At 44.9% G+C, this 19,619-nt stretch overlaps 9 protein-coding genes across 9 annotated transcripts; 2 read left to right on the forward strand and 7 right to left on the reverse strand.

Annotated features, from left to right (window-relative positions):
- Nucleotides 1-4,334: 4,334 nt before the first annotated feature.
- DI09_1p250 (uncharacterized protein) lies at nt 4,335-5,771 on the reverse strand (the record flags this gene model as incomplete). Its single annotated transcript, XM_013383148.1, has 1 exon — nt 4,335-5,771. One exon carries the CDS (start codon nt 5,769-5,771, stop codon nt 4,335-4,337), a length of 1,437 nt encoding a protein of 478 aa, XP_013238602.1.
- Nucleotides 5,772-6,038: 267 nt separating this feature from the next.
- DI09_1p260 (adenylosuccinate synthetase) lies at nt 6,039-7,361 on the reverse strand (the record flags this gene model as incomplete). The annotated part of the gene is made up of 1 exon (XM_013383149.1): nt 6,039-7,361. The coding sequence occupies one exon, from the start codon at nt 7,359-7,361 to the stop codon at nt 6,039-6,041; it is 1,323 nt and encodes a 440-aa protein (XP_013238603.1).
- Nucleotides 7,362-7,653: 292 nt separating this feature from the next.
- On the reverse strand, nt 7,654-7,992 carry DI09_1p270 (Sm-like ribonucleoprotein; the record flags this gene model as incomplete). Its single annotated transcript, XM_013383150.1, has 1 exon — nt 7,654-7,992. The coding sequence occupies one exon, from the start codon at nt 7,990-7,992 to the stop codon at nt 7,654-7,656; it is 339 nt and encodes a 112-aa protein (XP_013238604.1).
- A 319-nt stretch (nt 7,993-8,311) lies between these two features.
- DI09_1p280 (acyl-thioester) lies at nt 8,312-9,596 on the forward strand (the record flags this gene model as incomplete). Its single annotated transcript, XM_013383151.1, has 2 exons — nt 8,312-8,697; nt 8,744-9,596. The coding sequence occupies 2 exons, from the start codon at nt 8,312-8,314 to the stop codon at nt 9,594-9,596; spliced, it is 1,239 nt and encodes a 412-aa protein (XP_013238605.1).
- A 109-nt stretch (nt 9,597-9,705) lies between these two features.
- Nucleotides 9,706-12,213, reverse strand: DI09_1p290 (uncharacterized protein; the record flags this gene model as incomplete). The annotated part of the gene is made up of 1 exon (XM_013383152.1): nt 9,706-12,213. The coding sequence occupies one exon, from the start codon at nt 12,211-12,213 to the stop codon at nt 9,706-9,708; it is 2,508 nt and encodes an 835-aa protein (XP_013238606.1).
- Nucleotides 12,214-13,176: 963 nt separating this feature from the next.
- DI09_1p300 (uncharacterized protein) lies at nt 13,177-14,690 on the forward strand (the record flags this gene model as incomplete). The annotated part of the gene is given in 5 exon segments (XM_013383153.1): nt 13,177-13,206; nt 13,242-13,355; nt 13,373-13,534; nt 13,558-13,728; nt 13,755-14,690. The coding sequence occupies 5 exon segments, from the start codon at nt 13,177-13,179 to the stop codon at nt 14,688-14,690; spliced, it is 1,413 nt and encodes a 470-aa protein (XP_013238607.1).
- Nucleotides 14,691-14,857: 167 nt separating this feature from the next.
- Nucleotides 14,858-16,019, reverse strand: DI09_1p310 (uncharacterized protein; the record flags this gene model as incomplete). The annotated part of the gene is made up of 3 exons (XM_013383154.1): nt 14,858-15,721; nt 15,749-15,895; nt 15,921-16,019. 3 exons carry the CDS (start codon nt 16,017-16,019, stop codon nt 14,858-14,860), a joined length of 1,110 nt encoding a protein of 369 aa, XP_013238608.1.
- Nucleotides 16,020-16,218: 199 nt separating this feature from the next.
- Nucleotides 16,219-17,267, reverse strand: DI09_1p320 (dynamin-like protein; the record flags this gene model as incomplete). Its single annotated transcript, XM_013383155.1, has 3 exons — nt 16,219-16,776; nt 16,809-16,851; nt 16,888-17,267. 3 exons carry the CDS (start codon nt 17,265-17,267, stop codon nt 16,219-16,221), a joined length of 981 nt encoding a protein of 326 aa, XP_013238609.1.
- Nucleotides 17,268-17,527: 260 nt separating this feature from the next.
- On the reverse strand, nt 17,528-19,591 carry DI09_1p330 (uncharacterized protein; the record flags this gene model as incomplete). The annotated part of the gene is made up of 1 exon (XM_013383156.1): nt 17,528-19,591. One exon carries the CDS (start codon nt 19,589-19,591, stop codon nt 17,528-17,530), a length of 2,064 nt encoding a protein of 687 aa, XP_013238610.1.
- Nucleotides 19,592-19,619: the final 28 nt, after the last annotated feature.

Genomic DNA, 19,619 nt, shown 5'->3' on the forward strand with positions numbered 1-19,619 from the left:
CCAATCCAAAAAAGGATGCCAATACTAAGTTCGTTTCACGAAAATCCTGCACCTCTGCAATGTATGTGTTACAATTTAAAATTTAAGTTTTCAATCAAGATTCTCTCAGAATCGGGGTTTCCCCTAACATTCTGGAGCCGAAATTCTTGCACAATATAAACACCTCACATTGTGTACCGAGACATCGATTGGAGGATGCGCGAATACAAAAATAATTAAATAATTCTAAATGTCTCGAACTAGTTCACATCGACCCATGCAGCAGGTTGCCAATTCGAGAAAATCAAGGCGTAAAAGTTCTAAAGAGCATATTTATTATCAAGATTAAGGCAAGTATACCCTCTTTTCATCTCTTCAAGAGTGGCTGCAAGATTCTCCTGATCACAAAATATCTGATCCGTTGCCAGTTCTGTGATATCCAGTAGGTTTATTCGCATTGCAGAGAGAAAAACATACAGCGAACAAATATTCCTAGTCAATAAGATAGAAGCATGTAAATACCCGAGCAATGCTATGGGGAATCTTAGAGGAATGCTTTGCTTGAAATAAGGATCCACTGACCAAATTGCTGAGGAATCGATAATTTCATATCCGAACGAGAGGTTTATCTAACGATAAGAATTTAAAACAAGGCAAGGTAACCAAATGCAGGATAAAAACATACATTTCCTCTTACGCTTTCAAGAGAAGCATTTGGTCCTAATTGCTGCAATTCATAACAGGAAAATGTAATTGTTTGAGAATTGCTTAGCACAATTGATAATGGAAGATCTCTGAAATGTGACATTTAGCAGCAAAATTCAATAAAGTTTCCGTGATGTGCAAGTTGACAGGGAACGTCTGATTTCGACGTGTTTACATATGTCAAGCACTGGTGAGGGCCCCCACAGTTGAGCAAAGAGTTTATCGCATAATTAATCACAATTCCATCCATGTATGTAGAGATTTAACAGCTTTTCTAAAAACTACATCTACACCTACAAGATATGGGTCTCAAATAAATAGCATTTGAGCAGTACTGGCAATAAATTGACATCAGAAAGCCAGCATGTTGGGCTTTTGCTTTTAAAAGCCAGCATGCTGAATCTTTACTTTTAAAGGACAGAATATAGCTATGTCTTCATATATGCAGGTCCCACCTATGCACGGGCGACAGGTTTAAAATCAAATGCAAAATTGACGATGCAATTATACTGGCGTCTTATTGATGAAAAAGTGGACTTCATTGATCCTTTTAAAAGGCAAAGGGATAAGATTTTCATTTATCGGAGAAGTTCCAACAAACTTGCACAAATATGGGCAGTTGATTCACTGAAATTAATTAATTAATTAATTTTCGGCACATTATTTTTACATGAAAAGCCACCTGCCCAAATAGCAAATATTGACTGCTAATTTGCTGTTCTTTTGAACAGAAGCTCTAATCAACACTCCACCCGTACATTTGGTCTCCTCAATGTGATGCAGAACTCCTTGCAAAGTCCAAGTTCGAGGAGCTCACTCTTTCTTGTGGAATAAACAGTGACTTTAACACATGACACAAATCAGCGGGTCACAAGACCATATCAACATGCAAATCAACACGCAAATCAACTCACAAATCAGCTCATAAATTTGCACCTTTGATTTTAATGACAGAAACAAAAAAGCCAAAAGTCACATGTGAGTTGCATTTTTGAGCTGATGACAGAATCTAAAAAAGTCTCTCTTTGCCTACTCAAAATACAAGAAGAGAGCATTAAAACTTATAACAAAATTCTCGCTCTTTACAAGGATGTTTTCATAAGCGAATCCCGATTAATTACAGAAAACAGTAACCTTTTACAAATACTGGGACCGTTTCAGATAGACGAAACGATGCTTCTAAACGAAAAAATGGTCTCACAGTTCAAAAAAGACTCGAATCTCGTCGAATTACTTGCAGTGAAATTAATCAGGGAGCGTGTTGCGAGGTTCCTAACCAACTACGAAGAAGTATGTCTGATGGAGTCTGGGCTTGAGAGCAGCAGGCAAAGGACTAGCACCAAATTATCTGAATGTTCGTCGGCAAAGATTTGTGCTTCTAAACAGAAAAGATTTTCTAAAGAGGTCATTGAATACATGGAAAAGTTCTTCAAAAAAAGCCCATACCCATCAGAGGCTGAGAAAGTCCTAATATCGCAGTATTGTGGCTTGACCAACAAGCAGGTGTCCAATTGGTTCACCAATAAGAGAAATAGAACGAAATTATAAGTAGAATTTCAAATGCTTGCTTTTGTTAGAAATAAAATTTTGTGTTCCAGTGGTATGTTTTCAGCTATCTGGCATTGGATGCTGCCGTGGAATTTAGAATGTCAGATGCTAAATGTTAAGCGCCTTCTTGCTTTAAGACAAAGGCTGCACACATCGGCTTTTGAGCTTTTTCTTGCGGTCAGATGTATTATTGGAACATTACTTTTACAGAAGAAATAAGACCTAAAACAGCTTTATAGGGGTAGTTGCAACACAAGTGAACGAGCACTTTTGTGTGACTTTTCTAACGCGGTTCTTTCCATGATTGGTCAAATAAAATTAAACTCAAATTATCCGATTTCGGAGTGTCCTTTTGATTTGATGTTTACGCTTTGATTGCTCTTGTCGATGTATCTATTGTTTTGATCAGCCACCAAACTTTCTCAATATGCGAAGGCTGAGATATTCATCTAAATGAGGACCAATATGGTGATGCGCGGTCATTCTACAAGATACTTGGCGAAAGTGAAAAGTCCTTTCAACAAATCGGACTTAAAAGGCGATCATATAAGAGACGCCACAAATGATGCAAATTATATGTCGAAAACTTGTCCAAGTGACCCAGTTCAGAGACTCAGGTGCATTTTCAAGGCTTATGTGATACCCCAAGGCTACATTACCAGGAACACGGTCTTTTCGAGCCTTTTGGTAGTGTTTTTTAGATTTCAAAAAGATGATACAAAATGAAAAAAGCCGTCCTCAAAAGCTCATGGTGGCTGTTCACTTTATGTCGATGTTCCAAAATTCCTGCAAACGAAGATCAAACTTCAACTTTAGTATTGGGGCCTGGTTTACGGATCATTTTCTTGATTAGCTCTTGAATTGGAGCAGTTAGCTGTTGCGGATATATCACATAAACTACCCCTAGTTTCGTTAAACGTATCGCAAAATATAGTAAAAGACAGAGAATGCGTCTTTAGCTTCGACTTGCATTTATGTTCTTGATGAAGTCAAGAGGGCACATAGGTATTCCAGAGACAGTATAGCGGGCTACTAGATTTCTGCCGTGCATCAATAAAAGCCATATTTTGGAAAGCTTTTAAGCGGAGCAACCGATACTTTCCATAGAAGCATCGGATGCCAAGACGATTCTAAAAGAAAATACCCGATTGCAAAGCGATATTAAAAGAGCTAACCCCGTGAAAAAGATAAGCCTATAAAACCAGAAAATGAACCCATAGGATGTTGGAACAGTTTGTTGGAGATTAGTAGCAAGTTGCGGCTAATGTATATCTCTTTCATATCACCTTTCGATGCTTTCGTGTTGGCTATTTGAATGGGAGAAAAATGTGTATGAAGCTTTGTAGCCGAAGAAAGGGTCCAATCAGGCATATGATGCAGCCAAACTAGCCCACAAAATCGCAGCTTCCAGCCACTTTGTTTCAAGCAACGTATTGAAAATGCATCGGATATAGATCCAAATATACCTAACTAGCAGCTCAACGCACGATCAAATAGAATGCCGAGTATCTGCAGTCACCTCATGGAGTTTGTGAGGTTTATTTCTAATGTTGCCTGTCTTTGTATGGGCATTTTTATTTATGTTTGGATCTCTTCCAAAAAAGCTATCCGGCTGATGATGGTTCCTTGCCAATTTCCATCTAAGCATCAAATATTTCCAGCGCACCTTGTTGATCTTTTCTTGTCTCTGCTGTGTGCAGCGTATATGATGGGGTCTGGTTTCGGTCGTAATTTTCATACTTTTCCGGCACATGCATCGTCGTTCATATTGGAATTTTGATTAAAAAACGAAAGAGGACTTGGGAACATTCGCCCAGTGCTGGGTATTTGAGTGTCGAAAAATTCAAGACAGCGAGCATGCGCTACGCTGTAAAAAAGATGAGAAACAAAGCTGGCACCAGGCATTTTACAAATCTTGGTTCGTTGTATGACGATCCAACGCCTTTTGAAGCATATCGTTCACGGTGCCATATTTGGCTGGTAAAGCAGATTAAAAAGGCGACTATGTAGCAAGCCATTGAGCTTTGCATAGCGCGGTCAAAATCGCACAGGTAACTACTATTGAATGCTGGAGGCTATTGGAGGCATCTGGGGTTTAATGATTATATCGATATGGGATCTGGAGTTTCACTTTGAAGAGATTGGTATTTTTCTAGGATAGGGTCCACCGTATTCTGGATGTACGAAGTGGTTTGCTGCGATGCCCTCCCACAAATCAGGTCTGCAGTGATTGTCGAAAGATCCGCCTCTGCGAAATAGGGATGCGATTTTAGCCTATCAAGCAATGGGATGGTTTCATCCTCAAAGCCATCTGCATATTGATGGGCGGACATGCGCCTTTGATTAATTTCCATGCTCAGGGAGCGAATGATTTCGTGCGCAACTTGCCTGTCTCCGCCCTTTTTGACGACAGCCATCAGAATTGCCTCTGTCGCTTGGAAATGGAATTCCTTACCAATCAAGGAGTTTAAAACCTCGGGGTAGACCTGCAAATTTGAAATGATCGAAAAAAGCAGCAGCAAGATCGAATCGGCGCACAAAAAGGACTCTGCAATGGTTATCCTTCGAGATGCGCTGTCATCTAAAGACCTTTCAAGCCACTGGTTGGCCAGGGTTGTGTATGCATTGCCTGTAATTGCCATCAAATGGCGGGAAAGCGAGCAGCACCGCTCGCTTTTGATGGGATTTCTTTTGTAGGCCATGGCGGAAGAGCCAACTTGAAATTCAGAAAACTGTTCTTCCAATTGTTTCGAGTGTGCCAACAGACGGATGTCCGTACATATCTTGTTTGCCGTTGCAGCCAGAGAGGCTAAAGGAGCCAGTATTTCGATGTCGAATTTGCGCGGCGTTGTTTGACCAGTGACGGGATAAATCCTATCACGGTCAAAGCCGGAATATGAACAAAACAGGTTCTCCATTTGGTCGATGCTTTGCAAGGTATCATTGGATGGAACCCCAACCCCGCCAAATAGAAAGACAAATGAGGCTTGCGTTCCGGTAGTTCCCTTTAGCCCCCTCATTTTGCATTGATCGATTTTTTGGCTTATTGTGGTGAAATCCGAAACCAAATCCTGCAGCCATGTGGCAGCCCTTTTCCCGACAGTGGTAAGCTGTGCAGATTGAAAATGGGTGTACCCAAGTGTTGGCTGGGCATTCCATTGCATGGAAAAATCGCGAAGACATCGAATGACCCCATAAAGCCTTGCCAAAATGATTTTCAACGCATTTCTTGCAATTATGCAATCGGCATTATCGGTGATGTCGCATGACGTGGCCCCCAGATGCATTATGGGCTTTGCCAATGGGCAGATGGAGCCCCAAACAGAAAGGTGCGCCATCACGTCATGTTTAAGCCTTTTCTCTTCACTCTGCACTTGATCGTAGTCGATTGGATCCAGTAAATGTAGCTCCATTTCATCCAATGCTGTGCACGTTAATCCGGGGCAAGAAACCCCACAATGATACTGTGCCTTGGCTAAATTGAACCACAGTTGCCTCCAAAGCGAATATTTGCAGTTATCGGAGAACAGTCTTTGCATTTCCTTGGACGAGTATCTGGAACAAAGGGGATGTTGGAACGATGAATGGAGCGACGTGCTATGTTCCATCACTTTTGGCGTTAAAAGATTTGACTTTAGGTATTTTGTAAAAGTCGTTGTGCAATTGACGGAGTAGCATTTTGCATGGGGACAACTGCCCTGTTATGCACCGCTGCCACCGCCATCTTGGGGTTACACCTGCATGTGTAGGGTTGCAAAAGTTTCTATTTAATTTCAAAATTATTGCGACAGCCCATCCAGCGCAAACTACATTCTGGCAATCATGGCGTCGCGAGAGGGCCCAATGCCAATCCACTTGATGGGCACCCCAATGTAGTCCTCAATAAATTGAATGTAAGCCTTTGCATTTTCAGGCAAGTCGCCAAACTCTCTTATGTGAGAGATCGGCTCGTTCCAACCGTCCATCTCATGATAAATAACATCGGCATCCGTTTTGGGCAAGTCATCCAAGCAGGAGGGAATCAGGTCCTTTGAAATGGTCCCATCTTTCATTCTATATGCGGTTGCTATTTTAATCTTTGCAATTCCAGTCAAAACATCAAGCTTTGTGAGATTTAGGAGATCATAGTGGTTGATTGCGTGGGAATAGGATAGGATCACTAGATCGAGCCAGCCACACCTTCTCTTCCTTCCCGTGGTGGTTCCATACTCTGCTCCAACTGAAGAAAGATGTAAGCCAATTGGGTCTTGTTCCAAATCCAATTCTGTCGGAAACGGACCATGCCCAACGCGGGTGGTGTATGCCTTGATTACGTCGATAATTGGAAACAAAGACCTCGGGTGGACCGCAAGACCTGCCACTACACCTCCGATGCAACAAGATGAAGACGTTACGAACGGATATGTGCCGAAATCAACATCCAAAAGAAGCGCATTTGCACCTTCCACTAGGATTTCCTTCCCCTGCGTCCGTGATCGATTAAGGTAGCTGACCCCATCATCGATAACGACTTGGCGTAAAAGATCTTTAAATTTGAATAGTTCTTGCAACTCAGCATCGCAATCATGAGTGAAGCCCTGGTGGCGTTTGTAGAATCCATTCAATAGTTGAAAATACCGAGCTTTAAAGGCTTTTTCGTCGCATAGCAGGTCGCCTATCCGTAGCCCAAACCTTGATGCCTTTGAAGAGTATGTCGGTCCGATTCCTTGCTTGGTCGTTCCGATGGAAGAATTTTGAGCTTCAGATTCGAGAAGGCCATCAACGGTTCGATGAAACTCAAAAACAATATGTGCTCTCGAGGATATTTTCAGCCTTGGTAGGATGGGTGACACCCCTTGTCCCTCAAGCTGGTATATCTCCTTAAATAAAGAAGGCAGATGGATCACAACACCATTTCCAATAAATCCAACAACTCGTGAATGCAGAATTCCAGATGGCAGCAAGTGAAACGTGTACTTTTGCCCGTTAAGGATAATGGTGTGTCCTGCATTTGCACCGCCTTGACAACGCGCCACGATGTCTACCTTTTGCGAAAGAAGGTCAATAAGCTTTCCCTTGCCTTCGTCTCCCCATTGCGAACCAAGAACAACAGAAACAAAGTTGGGTGAGCATACGTTAGCTGCGGTCATCTCAAAAAAATGTGCGGTATTTCGCGTGCGAATCACACCACAATCAAATTACGCAAAATAAAGCGGACAAATGTTGGAAAAATATTAATTTTCATAATAAAGTCGAGCCTTAAAGTACCGTAAACATTTGATTAATTAATGTGCATCCCAACCCTAGATATGGCGAAATTCAATTGAACGTTCGCCGCACACATTGTGATGTTCAAACGAGCTTTATTCAGTGGGGATATTTGTCAACACAGTTAGGATGACCGAATCGCCTCTTAAAAACATTTTGGAAATAAACCTGTCCCTATTGAGAGGCCGGCCTGTCTTTTGACGCTTGTTCTTTCCGCCACCGCGGGGAGTATCGACCCACATCTACATGATAAGCGAAATCGATGACACAAACCTCCTTGACGTTTTCCAACACCATATTGCAGTGCCTATCAAACGCCTTGACTTTGGCAAGAAGCTTCTTATTACTCCTGCAACTGATAAGCACCATTGTCCTGGATTTCATTGCTCGCTTGATTAGGGATAGCGGGCCGGTCTCAAATTCGTGAATTTCAATTGCCTTGAGCTCCTCTTGGGTAAGCTCAGAACGTGGCTTTGACAGCAAAGACGTGATGGAAGCAGTGCTCGAGGACATTAATTCAAAATTTTATCTTTTTCAATTTGACATTTACAATCTGAATTTACAATCGAAAAGTATTAAAAATTTGCGATTATACCACCAAAGATTTTTACATAAACAACTAGCTCTGATGGGACCACAACATTTCAGACCGCTTTTTTTGCGGGGAATCGCGGGGTTTCCTCTTGGGCCGCATCAACATGCCAAAAGAGGCCCTCTTCAAAAAAAAAATATATGCTCATTTGCTCGAATTGAAAAATTACTCATATCATGTAGTCGCGATAATTTTAAATCTCGGGATTATCAATTTGATTTTCAAGTCCGAAAGCCACCCATGTCCTCGCGTACCTCCACTTTCCAGCAGTTGAAAAGCATTTTGAATTTGTCGCTAAAATCCACACCTATCCCCCCGGAGTCGACGCGCAAAATGCGGGACTCGTATATTGAAATTATTCTTCCCTTTTCTACTAATGAAAACCTCAGGGAGGAATATGTAAATGTGTACGGGGGCATAAGATTTGCAAAAATAATTGAAGACATCGACGCACTTGCCGGATCCATCGCCTATAAGCATGCATTGGAGCCGCTTCCTCAGTCTCCCGGCAATGATGATGCTGCGAAACATGAAACCTTGCTCCCAATTACCATTGTGACTGCATCCGTTGACAGAATCGACCTTCAACAACGCCTTGATATCCACGAGGATCTCAGACTCTCGGGGTGCGTTTCTTTTATCGGTATGTTTTGGTTTCTAATCCACAGGAAGCTCTTCAATGGACGTTCTAATAGTCATTGACAAAAAGGTCAATTCCACGACCTGGTCTCCTGCAGCCAGCGCCCTGTTCACAATGGTTGCCCGACACCCGCTATTGCACGTTGCCGTTCCGGTTCCCAAGCTTTCTTTGGATACTCCAGAGGAGATCGAGCTTTTTTCAGCCTCTTCTAAGCGGCGTGCTCGACGAAAATTAATCTCCGTCCCCACGGAGGATGGAGATTTTTCATCCTCCGAGCTGAAAGAATTGCATGGCATTATGACCCGTGTGTCTGAACAAGAAGGGTTTTCGCCGAGTTCGCAATACTGTGTCTCTTCGCTCCGGCTGTGCCATCCGCAAGAACGAAACATTCACAACTTTATCTTTGGTGGCTGGCTCATCAAGGAGGCCTTTGAGCTTGCTTTTTGTTTGGCTTCTGTATATTGCAGGGACAGGCCGCTTTTTATAGCGCTGGACGAGTCGTCATTCTTGATTCCGGTTCCACTTGGCTCTCTGCTCTCCATCGATGCCGCGGTAGTATATGCTGAGAAATCGCAGGTCAGAATCCAGGCATCGATTTCTTTGGTTGACACTTCTTTGGGAATAAATGGCCCATCCTCAAAACGCCTTACCAATGTGTTTGGATTCACTTTTGAAAAGCGCGCAGGCGCTCCGGTATCTGAACTGCAGCCATCATCATATGCCAGCGGATTACAGTGGCTTCGTGCGCGTCGAAAACACAGATCTGCAGCGGAAGAGCTGGCCCTATATGGTACCCGCTGGGTTACCCTTCTGCATGCCATTATGACGCCTTCCAGCATACCCAATGCGTGCAACATACCCACCCCAATCACTCCACCATCATAGGATGATGGAAATTCAGTCGATTATTCTTACACGCTGCTTTTTAATACACTGTAGACCGTGCAAACGCATATGGCCATTGCCGTTGGGGCTGATCGTTTATTAGCTTAATTTATTTGTGGCACAAGATATGGTGTAAGCATATGCGCTTTGCTGCCTGTTGCGCTGCAGGATAAATAACACGTTCACACAAGAATTTTCCCGAAACTCCAGTGGCGAGCGAGGAATGTATGGGCAGGGCCGTGGGCGAAGATTTGCAAAAATCGTACCCCTGCACGGCCGCCAAAAATGTACACCAATTGGTCCACCACTCAAAATGTTGGTTGTTTTTGGACGAGGTAGAAGCCAGAAACCTGCCTGTCTGCATGACCCTTGGAATGGAGGCACTGCTGTGGATGCAATCAGATGCTACCCACAGGGATTCGAAAAGCGAGGTTCCGCATTCAACAATGGCTCGCGTGATCCGCTTTGAAAATAGAAGGACGAGAGGATGCTGCTTATTGAGGCTGCTGAGGATTCCAAACTCGGCATCTTCCATTTGAAGGGCTTCTCTCCAAATCCGTTCCATCGGAAAATAGTTCGCGGTGCTTTTGAAACTCTCGATATTTTCTATGATACCGGGGAACGAGGTTACTAGCAAATCTTGCCCTACAGTTCCAAGCGACTCTTTGAGAAGCAGAAAAGAAGACATCACATAAGACCACAGTGTGATTGACCGCGAAAGGTCCTGTATCCACAAGAAATCGAACCACAGCACAGTGGGCAATTCGGTTTCCAGTTGGAGATCCTCCATGGCAAGAGCTTTGTGCAGAAGACTGCCAATAGCAAGGGTGTCCGCAAAAGCCCCCTCTTCCTGGGAAAAATTATCTGAATTTGAGGACAAGTTGGCGACATGCAAGCAGCATGGGCAATGATCGGGATTTGACCGATTTTCGACATTTTTCGGGCGGGAATTAGCACCGCTGGTCGCCAATTTTTTATCGACAGCAAGTTCGACGCTTGAAGAAAAATTGTTCCCCAAACACTGCTCGTCCTCGGTGCTGGTAAAGGTAGAAATTGCAGATGCAAAAGCACTCGTGAAATAGTCCTGTAAATGAGATTTTTCTGAAATAAAAGGAAGAATCAGGGAAGAAACCGCGTGCTCCAAGGCCAGAAAATGGGTGCGATGGAAAATGCCCTCCAAAGACTTGTAGAATGCAATCAGGAAGGCCTTACGCTCTGCAATCATCGCTTCATCTGGGTTAGGCGTACTTTGGCGGGCATAAAAGGCATCCATCGAGGATGAAAGGAGTCGAATTTCCTCGCCGAGTATCAGAGAAGAGGTGGTGGATGTTTTCTTGGCCGTCACCATTGAGAGGTCTTTCTTGGAGGCCGAAACGAGGGTCGAGAGCCAAAAGAGTGTTCGTCGCAGGGTGTGGATTAGATCTTTCAATGAAATGCTGCCTCCCGCACAGACGGACAAAAAATCCTTTTCAATAACGCCAGCTAAGCTTTCTCCATCATCTTTTGCCTCTAGAAATTCAATGGAGCCTTTACTTGTCCTTTCCCTGAGACGCATACACTTGAACGAAGCCTCGCCAATGGTGACAATTTCAATCAGTGCCCGCTTAATTCTTTTTACGACGCTAGCATGGAAAGAGCGAAAATGAATAAGCTGCTCCGAATTTTCACCTCCGGGGCTAAAAATAGACGGTGCTTTGCGGCTAATGTCTTCTCTGCATGCAATAAACTGTTGCGGACCTTGAACAATGATTTCGTACAAAACAGATGCTCTCGCCAAAACGGGATTGCTTTTGAGCTGAATAGAGATGGACAAATCCTTTCCCGTCATGATGGGCTCGAATTTTTTGGCAGCAGGAACATCAGCGCGATCGGAATACAAGGAGAGTTTGTTCGTTGCACACTCAAGAATGGAAGAATACGATTGCAGTGGACCCTGCCATTCAGGGCCCAAGTTTTCAGATTGGCCCAGTTTTTCAACAGAAGTGATTTCCTCTGAGATCGAGTATTGCAGGGCGTGCAGATCCGAAGCCTTCCACTTATCAAAGAGCAGAAGATACGCATCTATTTCCAGCCTCAGACTTTCCAATAGTGTGGCATTGATTTTTACGCTGTGAAGCGGGATAAGGGTTTCAGATTCTGGAATTTCGGGCTCATTTGTTTGAGGACTTTTGTGAATGTGGGTATCCTTGCGGCCGTATGTATCCTGCTTACTATCCCGTTGCAAGATTGTTGTTGTGGCAACAGAGCTGACAGAATTCAATGCCAACTCGAGCAGGCTCCAAAGTCGTCGAGAAATGGTTTTCAATTGCGCAAGCAGAATTTCATGATTTGAGGATGGACTCTCTGGGGGCTGCTCGTAAAACAGGAGAAGGATTATGCTGGCAAGGAGCTTCCTCGAAATCAGGGAGCTAGATTCCGCCTCATGATATCCCAATTGCATCAGCAAAAGAGAGAGCGGTTTTCGATACTCGCCAGAGGATATTAATTTGGAAACCTGCAGGAACGATTCCCTCGACGAGTCATGCTCCTCTATCTTAAGAAGCTTGGAGACGGACCTCCAAAGGGTAGACTTTTCAAAAATATCGAGCGCAATTATGACGTTCTCATTGTATCTCATTAGGGAAACATACAAAAGACCTTAATTATATGGTGAGGGAACGGCTCCCCCTTCGTACCATTTGATTGAAGCGAAATTTGGGCCAATAAATCCCCAAACTCTAATTTGCAATCGATTGCAATTAAAGCAAATTTAACCCTGCTTTAAGGGATTCCCATCTATATGCCACTGGTAACCGGTGCACTTGGAAACCGTTTTCGCCTTTGGCTACACGTGCATATGTGTGTAAACGAGCGGATGTACACAGGGTACATCGCGATGGCTTCTGCTGTTTCCATTTGGCTTAGGCAACAGTAAAAACGATACATGCAAGCAAAGCACAATATCCAACATTGAGAGGCGAAATATGTCTTCAGACTTGGGGCCGATGTAACTTTGAATGGCGGCAAAGAAACAATTTAAGCTGCAATTTAGAAAAGATTCGATGCAAAACTTAAACCAGAACTTGTGTTTACGTGCTGTTTCTGGAGGATTTCTGCATGCAAAATGTTCGTCCAAAGGAAAATTCAACAAACACGCTGGCTTCCAAAATTTGCTGCAATCGTTTCAGATCGTTAAATAGACCGCTAAAAAACAAAAGTTGAGCCACACCGCAAATAAATCGCTAATTTCAACGACATATTTCATGCCCAAGTTAAGAAGCTAGCAACGATGAAGTTTGAAATGGTTCTCAAACCAATTACATCTGGTAGGCATCAGAAATATACCGAACAGCGTTTGTAACCTTTGCCGATTCATCGAGTTGAGTAGGGTATTGGGCTCGTGTTTTTAAGCCTTGGTTTGGGGTTGCATGTGCACTTGGATTTAAACAAATAAGTACATTGATTGGCTCCCCAATTAGGCATCGACTTAATTGGGCAGTGCTATTTTGAGCGAAAAAGGCGAAAATGATGCATGGGTTCGGCTGGCCATCGTTGTACAGACAACCAAATCGATATCGTGTATGTCCTAACCCTTTTTATAATGGAAAAGAGGCCCAATATGATGGGCAAGGTAGTGGCAAACATGTACCGCTGCCATAAGACCAGTGTCGTGATAAACTTTTAAATTTTAACTTTACGGAATTTTCTCATGACAGAGCAACGGACACAAGTAGAATCGCTTTGTATGAAGTGCGGCGAAAATGTACTTTGATGGCCGTGGTAATTCTTTCCTGTAGGGCCTCACCCAGCTTCTTCCCTGCAATATTCCGCATTTTAAGCAGGTGATAATCGCCTCATTTGAGTGCACGCATTGCGGAGAAACAAACAATGAAATCCTATCAGCACGTGCCATTGGTGATTACGGAATCGAGTGGACCCTAAAGGTATCCACAACCAAGGTAGCTGCTTTCCATAATATTAGGATCTTTCAAGGCAAGTCGTTCGAACCGAGTATGCATCCATCTCGATTCCAGAGCTGGAACTTGAGGTCCCATCTTCGGCCTTTTCAAATGCAAAGGGATTGCTTACAACCGTTGAGGGCCTTTTGGGTCGATTCATTGATGATCTTTCTTTGAATCAAGAGGAGAGGAAGGTGTGAATGTGCCCTTTTACCTGTAGAATGGGTCCGATCCAGAAGCCGCCATTGCCATAGAAAATATCATCGCCGAATTAGAGAAAATGAAGTGTGGAGAGCGCTGCTTTTCTCTGGTGTTGGATGATCCTGCTGGGAATTCCTATATCGAATTTCTTTCCGCATCGACCATTTTTGACGATGGTGCCTTTACCCTGGACACTCCAGAAGCATTGGATCCATCTCTATTGATACGAAGATATGTCAGAAGTTCTGAGCAGAATGTTTTTCTTGGATTCAATCCTGAGCCTTCACTTGCCGATGAATCTACGACAAATTCACACGAAAGCGCGGAAAATGACGATCCGCCCTCAGAAATAGATTCTGTCTTTGAATTCATGGGAACATGTCCCTCTTGCCTGGCGTATTGTCCGACACGCATGCACCCAATTGATATCCCCTACTTTAAGGAGGTCATAATTATGGCCACAACATGTCCCGTTTGCAACTTCAAATCTTCAGAAATAAAGACCGGAGGTGCCATCTCCCCGCTTGGCCGTCGTATCACCTTTAGCCTGCAATGTCCAGAAGACCTTTCCAGGGATATTCTTAAATCGGAGACATGTTCTATATTTATTCCAGAGATAGATTTAGAGCTTGCACCGGGCACGCTGGGAGGAAGGTTCACCACCATTGAAGGTCTTCTCGTGCAAATCAAAGAGGAGATGGAGGAGCGAATCCCATTTGCCTTGGGCGACTCTGCCACTCCCAAGCAGACCGTTCGATTTCAATCTCTTGTACAGGCACTCTCTGCCGTCCTCAATGAAACCAAGCCAGTAACAATTGTCATTGACGATCCACTTGCAAACTCGTATCTTCAAAGCTTTTTTGCGCCAGATCCAGACCCGCAGATCCAGGTGGAGGATTACGAGCGGACAGAGGAGCAGCAGGACTCCCTGGGACTGACCCACCTTTCGGTCTAATTGAGACCCCTATTTATGGCGGCGCCACTCGATTAAATTGCGCAAATTAATTGTGTGAACTTGAAATTACAACTCGATTAAGTCAATTACAACAACTTGTTGGGTTTTGAAAGCTTCAAGATCAAAGACGACGGCCAAGTTCCGTCAAGGATTTGCCCCCTTCAGTGCTATTCGGTGGCCATTTCTCCGATTTCTCCAAGGATTTCCATGCCGTGCGAAAGCGTCTCGAGCATTTGCGATATTCGACGTCTTTCCTTGACGATGGCCGGATCTTCCTGAAGAAGCTCGTCAAAGATTTTTTCCGAATCCGACCGATAAAGCTCAGTAACCAGACGGTTGTGCAGGTTTTCTTTAACGGCATTCACCAAAAAGTGCATGGTTGCCTTGGGGACCAGGTCGACGATGTTTTTGCGCACGACATTGAAATAGGACCTAATTAGCGTCATAATGAGATGTGTTTCCATTTCCTCTTTCTCGGTAAATCCCTTTGACTCCAAAGAGAATAGCTTTGGTCGGTGAGGTGCGGTGGTGGTGCTGGGCTCCGGGGCCATTGCCCTCAATGCTGGCGGCAGCGAGGCTGGGCTCATCGAGGGCGATAGGGTTGAGGGAAGAGCAAATGCCATCCCCCCTCGAATGGGCGTCTCCATGGGCGAGGATGTGCCCAAGGATTGGCTTTGGCTATTAATAGGCAAAGAGGCTGTTCGAAAGAAAAAGTTTAAAATGCCGCTATTTGATGGGGTGAGGGCTGTTTGCGACGAAGAGGTCAGCGAGCCCCCAGTTTGCGATGTGCATATGTCTTCCATTTGTGCAGGCTCGCTTACAGAAATCGGCTTTCTGATCTCGTTAGCTTGCTCCATCGCGGCCAGGGCTGCCCCGGCCCTGCAGAAATCCGGATGGTTAGTATTGATGTAGGCAAGCTCGATTGCTATCAAAGACTGGACCATGGCTCGCGTGGGCTCCATTCGCTCCTTGATGAGCGTGCTCGCCACGTCGATGACTTTTTTCTGCAGATTTGGATACCTTGCAAGCTCCTAATGGAAAAGATGGCAAATCCCTACGGCAGATGCGCAAGAAGTGATGAGCTTGAGCAACTCTTCATACACCATGCTGACACAAAAGAGCGATGGAGGCTCCAAATTCGCTATTTGTTGCTTTGCAAGCAGCTCAAAAGACATTTCTGGCACGAAAAGCGACGGTTTCGCGCCCTACGGATCAATGATGAAAGCTCACGTTGGCGTTTCTTATTGCCGTTCTTATGTCTGAAAGCGAGAGGCTACCTGTTGGATCGTACGAAGAAATGGCAGAGGCAAACGAGTCATGGAAGATCATCTGAAGACGCGCCCCGCCAACCCTAACATAATTGGAGAAAACCGCCTACAATTCACACGTGGATATGTGGCGCGAAGAGCCCTGAATAGAATCTTCAAAATCGGAGGAGAATTTTGTTAGCAGCTTGAGAACAAGACATCCTTTTCCGGTCAGGGATGACGAGAGATCATGGGAAGACCCATGCAAGAGCGACAAGCTTTCAATGCCCTTCAACTCGTTCTGTGTGTTCAATAGTAGGGCCATAATTTGCGACTTCAGTGTCGGAATGCTGGCCCGAATATGCCGCAGCAATATGCTTGAAAGCACATGTGAGATTGACTCTGTGCCGCATCTGATGTTGGGGCTGGATCTGCAAATAAAATAAACGATACGCACAAGCATACTTGTAAATGGGATGGGAAGAAAAAAATTTCTCCTCATTTTCCAAAGATTGCTGGATAGAAGTCCCTTCATTGATGGCCTTTTGCGAGCGACACACCACCCCGACAAATCCAAGTGCAAGGCGCACAGGACCGCGGTTCAACAAAATATCGAGGGCATTTGTGCCCTGATCCATGAGATCGATTTTCGACAGCACGCCCAGTGTCCTTTGGCCTGCTGGGTCTATCTCAGACACAAATTTGAGCGCTTCCGAGTTGACAATGTCAATGTTGGCCGGAATGATTGCCAACAGAAGCGAAGATGGCTTCCTTGCATATGACAAAATAATTTCGCGAATCATATTCTCAATATCTCTGGGCTGGCTGCCCACGGGAATCTAACAAATCATGCCCCGAGCGTCGCTATTACCTTTGTAATGCCGGGCAAATCCACTAGAGACAAATTTGGGACGCTACTGGAACATATTTTCAAAAAAATTGGACTCTACAATGTGATGAGAAAGCAACGCAGCCATCCTACCCTAGAGATGCCTTTGTTCTCGCCGGCAAGCACTTTTGTACGTGAAATGATTTCGCTCTTAATGGCGGAAAAGTTTTCAAAGCGACGGTTGGGAAGATGAGAAAATTCGCCAAATGTGACCGCATCGTCGACGTTGTGTAGTTGGAGAACAATTGGGCACCTTGTAACGACGTCAGTCCCACGAGGGAGAAATTCAAACCCAACAATGTTTTCAAGAATCGAGCTCTTCCCAGAGCTTTGGGAGCCAATCGCTATAATTTGCGGTATTTCAAGGTCACTTCCAAACGTCGGTGTGGACGCAAAAACCGCGTGCAGGCGGTTGATCACCTCAATCAGCTGGTGGCGCATGATACCCGTGGCGATAGTAAAAATCTCCGGATCGGCCGGAATTTAATTTAAAGCCACTTTGGCACATTTGCTTTGTCCGATCCACTATGCCGTCCGCTCTGTCCGTTTGAAATCGGCTCGTTTGCTTGTTTGTCGCACTTTGATGGCCAATTCTGCCTTTGCCAATGGCATGCTTTGAAGCGGTGACACCGTTCCAGCCATGAATGGTGGCCCTAACCCTAACATTGATGATGGTTTTATTTTAAAAACGGCCTTCTGTCTCAAGTGCCCTTTCGCTTCCGACGCACATTCAGCTCCTGCTGGCGGGCAATTCGCTGCTTGACCTCTTCAATGGATCGCTTCGCAGAAGATGCTGGAAGCCCCTCGAAGTAAGTGGGGGCCATCTCCAAAAGCCATTCGCCTTTGACTTCGGTGACCGTCCTAATATAGTGTTGCGTGGTGAGCGTAAACTCCCCATATATTACCCATTGGGGCCTGGAATCTAGGACGCTTGACGGGTGGATTTTAACAAGCTGGTTATCTTTGACGGTCAAGTAATGATTTCCAGACGGCTCCACATGAGCACACTGCATGAAGAAGCCAGAGACGAGTGCCTTTCTAATCAGATCGTAATACAGTCTCGTTCCAAACACGGGAGACTTTAGCGGCAATTGCAGCCTTTCCATCACGCGTGAGAGCTGCTCACGCACATTGTCTGCGGAGCGCAGAGATCGTGCGGAAAGGAAATGATTATAAATCCAATTTGGAGTGTCTCCGTCTCGCTTATATGCATGATATACGTTGAGCAGCGTCAAGTGGTCTCCGTCTGGATGTGCAAACAGCGCCTTTGCATCGTCTGCCGCCTTTCTCGAATCTGCCGGCCGCATGAAAACAGATGGCACTGAAAGCATCGAAACGATCGATAGAATCTCGTTTGAGCAGCCCAAATCGCAAGCGGTGAGTAGCATTTTTGCCATTGGCGGGTCAACCGGAAATTCGGACATTTTTTTGCCAATCTCTGTAAGCTCGCCTTCGTCGTCAAGAGCCCCAAGGTAATGGAGAGATTCTAGCGCTCGCATAAGCGTTTCTGGAGCCGGCGGGTCCATAAAATCAAAATGGACCAAATCATCGATTCCAAGCCGCTTCATTTGCAACACCACGGCGGCCAGATTTGAGCGCAGAATTTCGGGATATGTGGTTTCTTGTAGGTCTTTTTTGTATGCCGCCTCCGTATACAGACGGAAGCATTTTCCAGGCCGGGTTCGTCCGGCACGACCGGCTCGCTGCTGTGCAGATGCCTTTGAAATAGGAGAAACCAATAACGATTCGACTCGCAGCCGTGGGTTGTATATTTTTTGCTTTGAAAATCCAGGATCAACCACATAAACAATTCCATCGATCGTAAGCGACGTTTCCGCAATGTTTGTTGACACGATGATTTTTCTCCCAACCACGCCTTTGAAGCGGGGTGCATCTTCAAAGATTTTTTGCTGTGCCGAGGGGGGAAGAGACGCATATAGGGGAATCGCGGTCAAAGGCTTCGAATTGTCGCTGTTCAGGCGTGAGGCCTCCAGAGAAATTTGCCTGCACGCATCTTCAATTTCCTCTTCGCCCGTCAAAAACAGCAAGATATCACCAGGTGCCGGTTCGGTAATGTGTATTTGCAGCACGGTCCTGATTGCTGCTTCAAGATAATCTTTCTCGGGGTTTGGAGTGTAGAACACTTCCACTGGAAACGTGCGCCCCGGAACGCTGATCAAAGGTGCGTTTTGGAAATAGTTTTGAAATTTGGAAGCCTCAATGGTGGCTGACATCACCACTACTTTGAGATCGTTCCGTTTGCACAGAATCTCCTTCAGAAGGCCCATGAGAATGTCGGTGGCAAGCGTTCGCTCGTGAGCTTCGTCGATAACAATTGCTGCATAGCGGGACAAAAGCGGGTCAAACATAGCCTCTCTCAGCAGCATTCCATCGGTAAGATATTTGAGAATCGTTGCAGAAGATGTGATGTCTTCAAACCGGATGGTATATCCCACTTGAGCTCCAAGCTCGACATCCATTTCCTGCGCAACTCTCCTTGCAACAGACATGGCTGCAACTCTTCTTGGCTGCGTGCACCCGATCAGCTTCCCGGACGCTTTTGGGCTGAGAAGCTCCACCAGAAATTGGGGAATTTGCGTGGTTTTTCCGGAACCCGTGTCGCCCTCAAGTACCAATGTGCTGCATTTTGAAATTTGATCCAAAAAATTTTCCTTGCTTTTGTAAACGGGAAGCTCTCTCCTTTTCTCTAGAAGCGAAAAATAGCCTGAAGAAAAAGGCTTGCCGTTGTGGACATTAATTTTCATTTAATTAAAATTTAAAAAGTTGGAAGCA

The sequence above is a fragment of the Mitosporidium daphniae genome, assembly GCF_000760515.2.
Source record: "Mitosporidium daphniae strain UGP3 chromosome Unknown contig-1, whole genome shotgun sequence".
NCBI lineage: Eukaryota > Fungi > Microsporidia > Mitosporidium > Mitosporidium daphniae.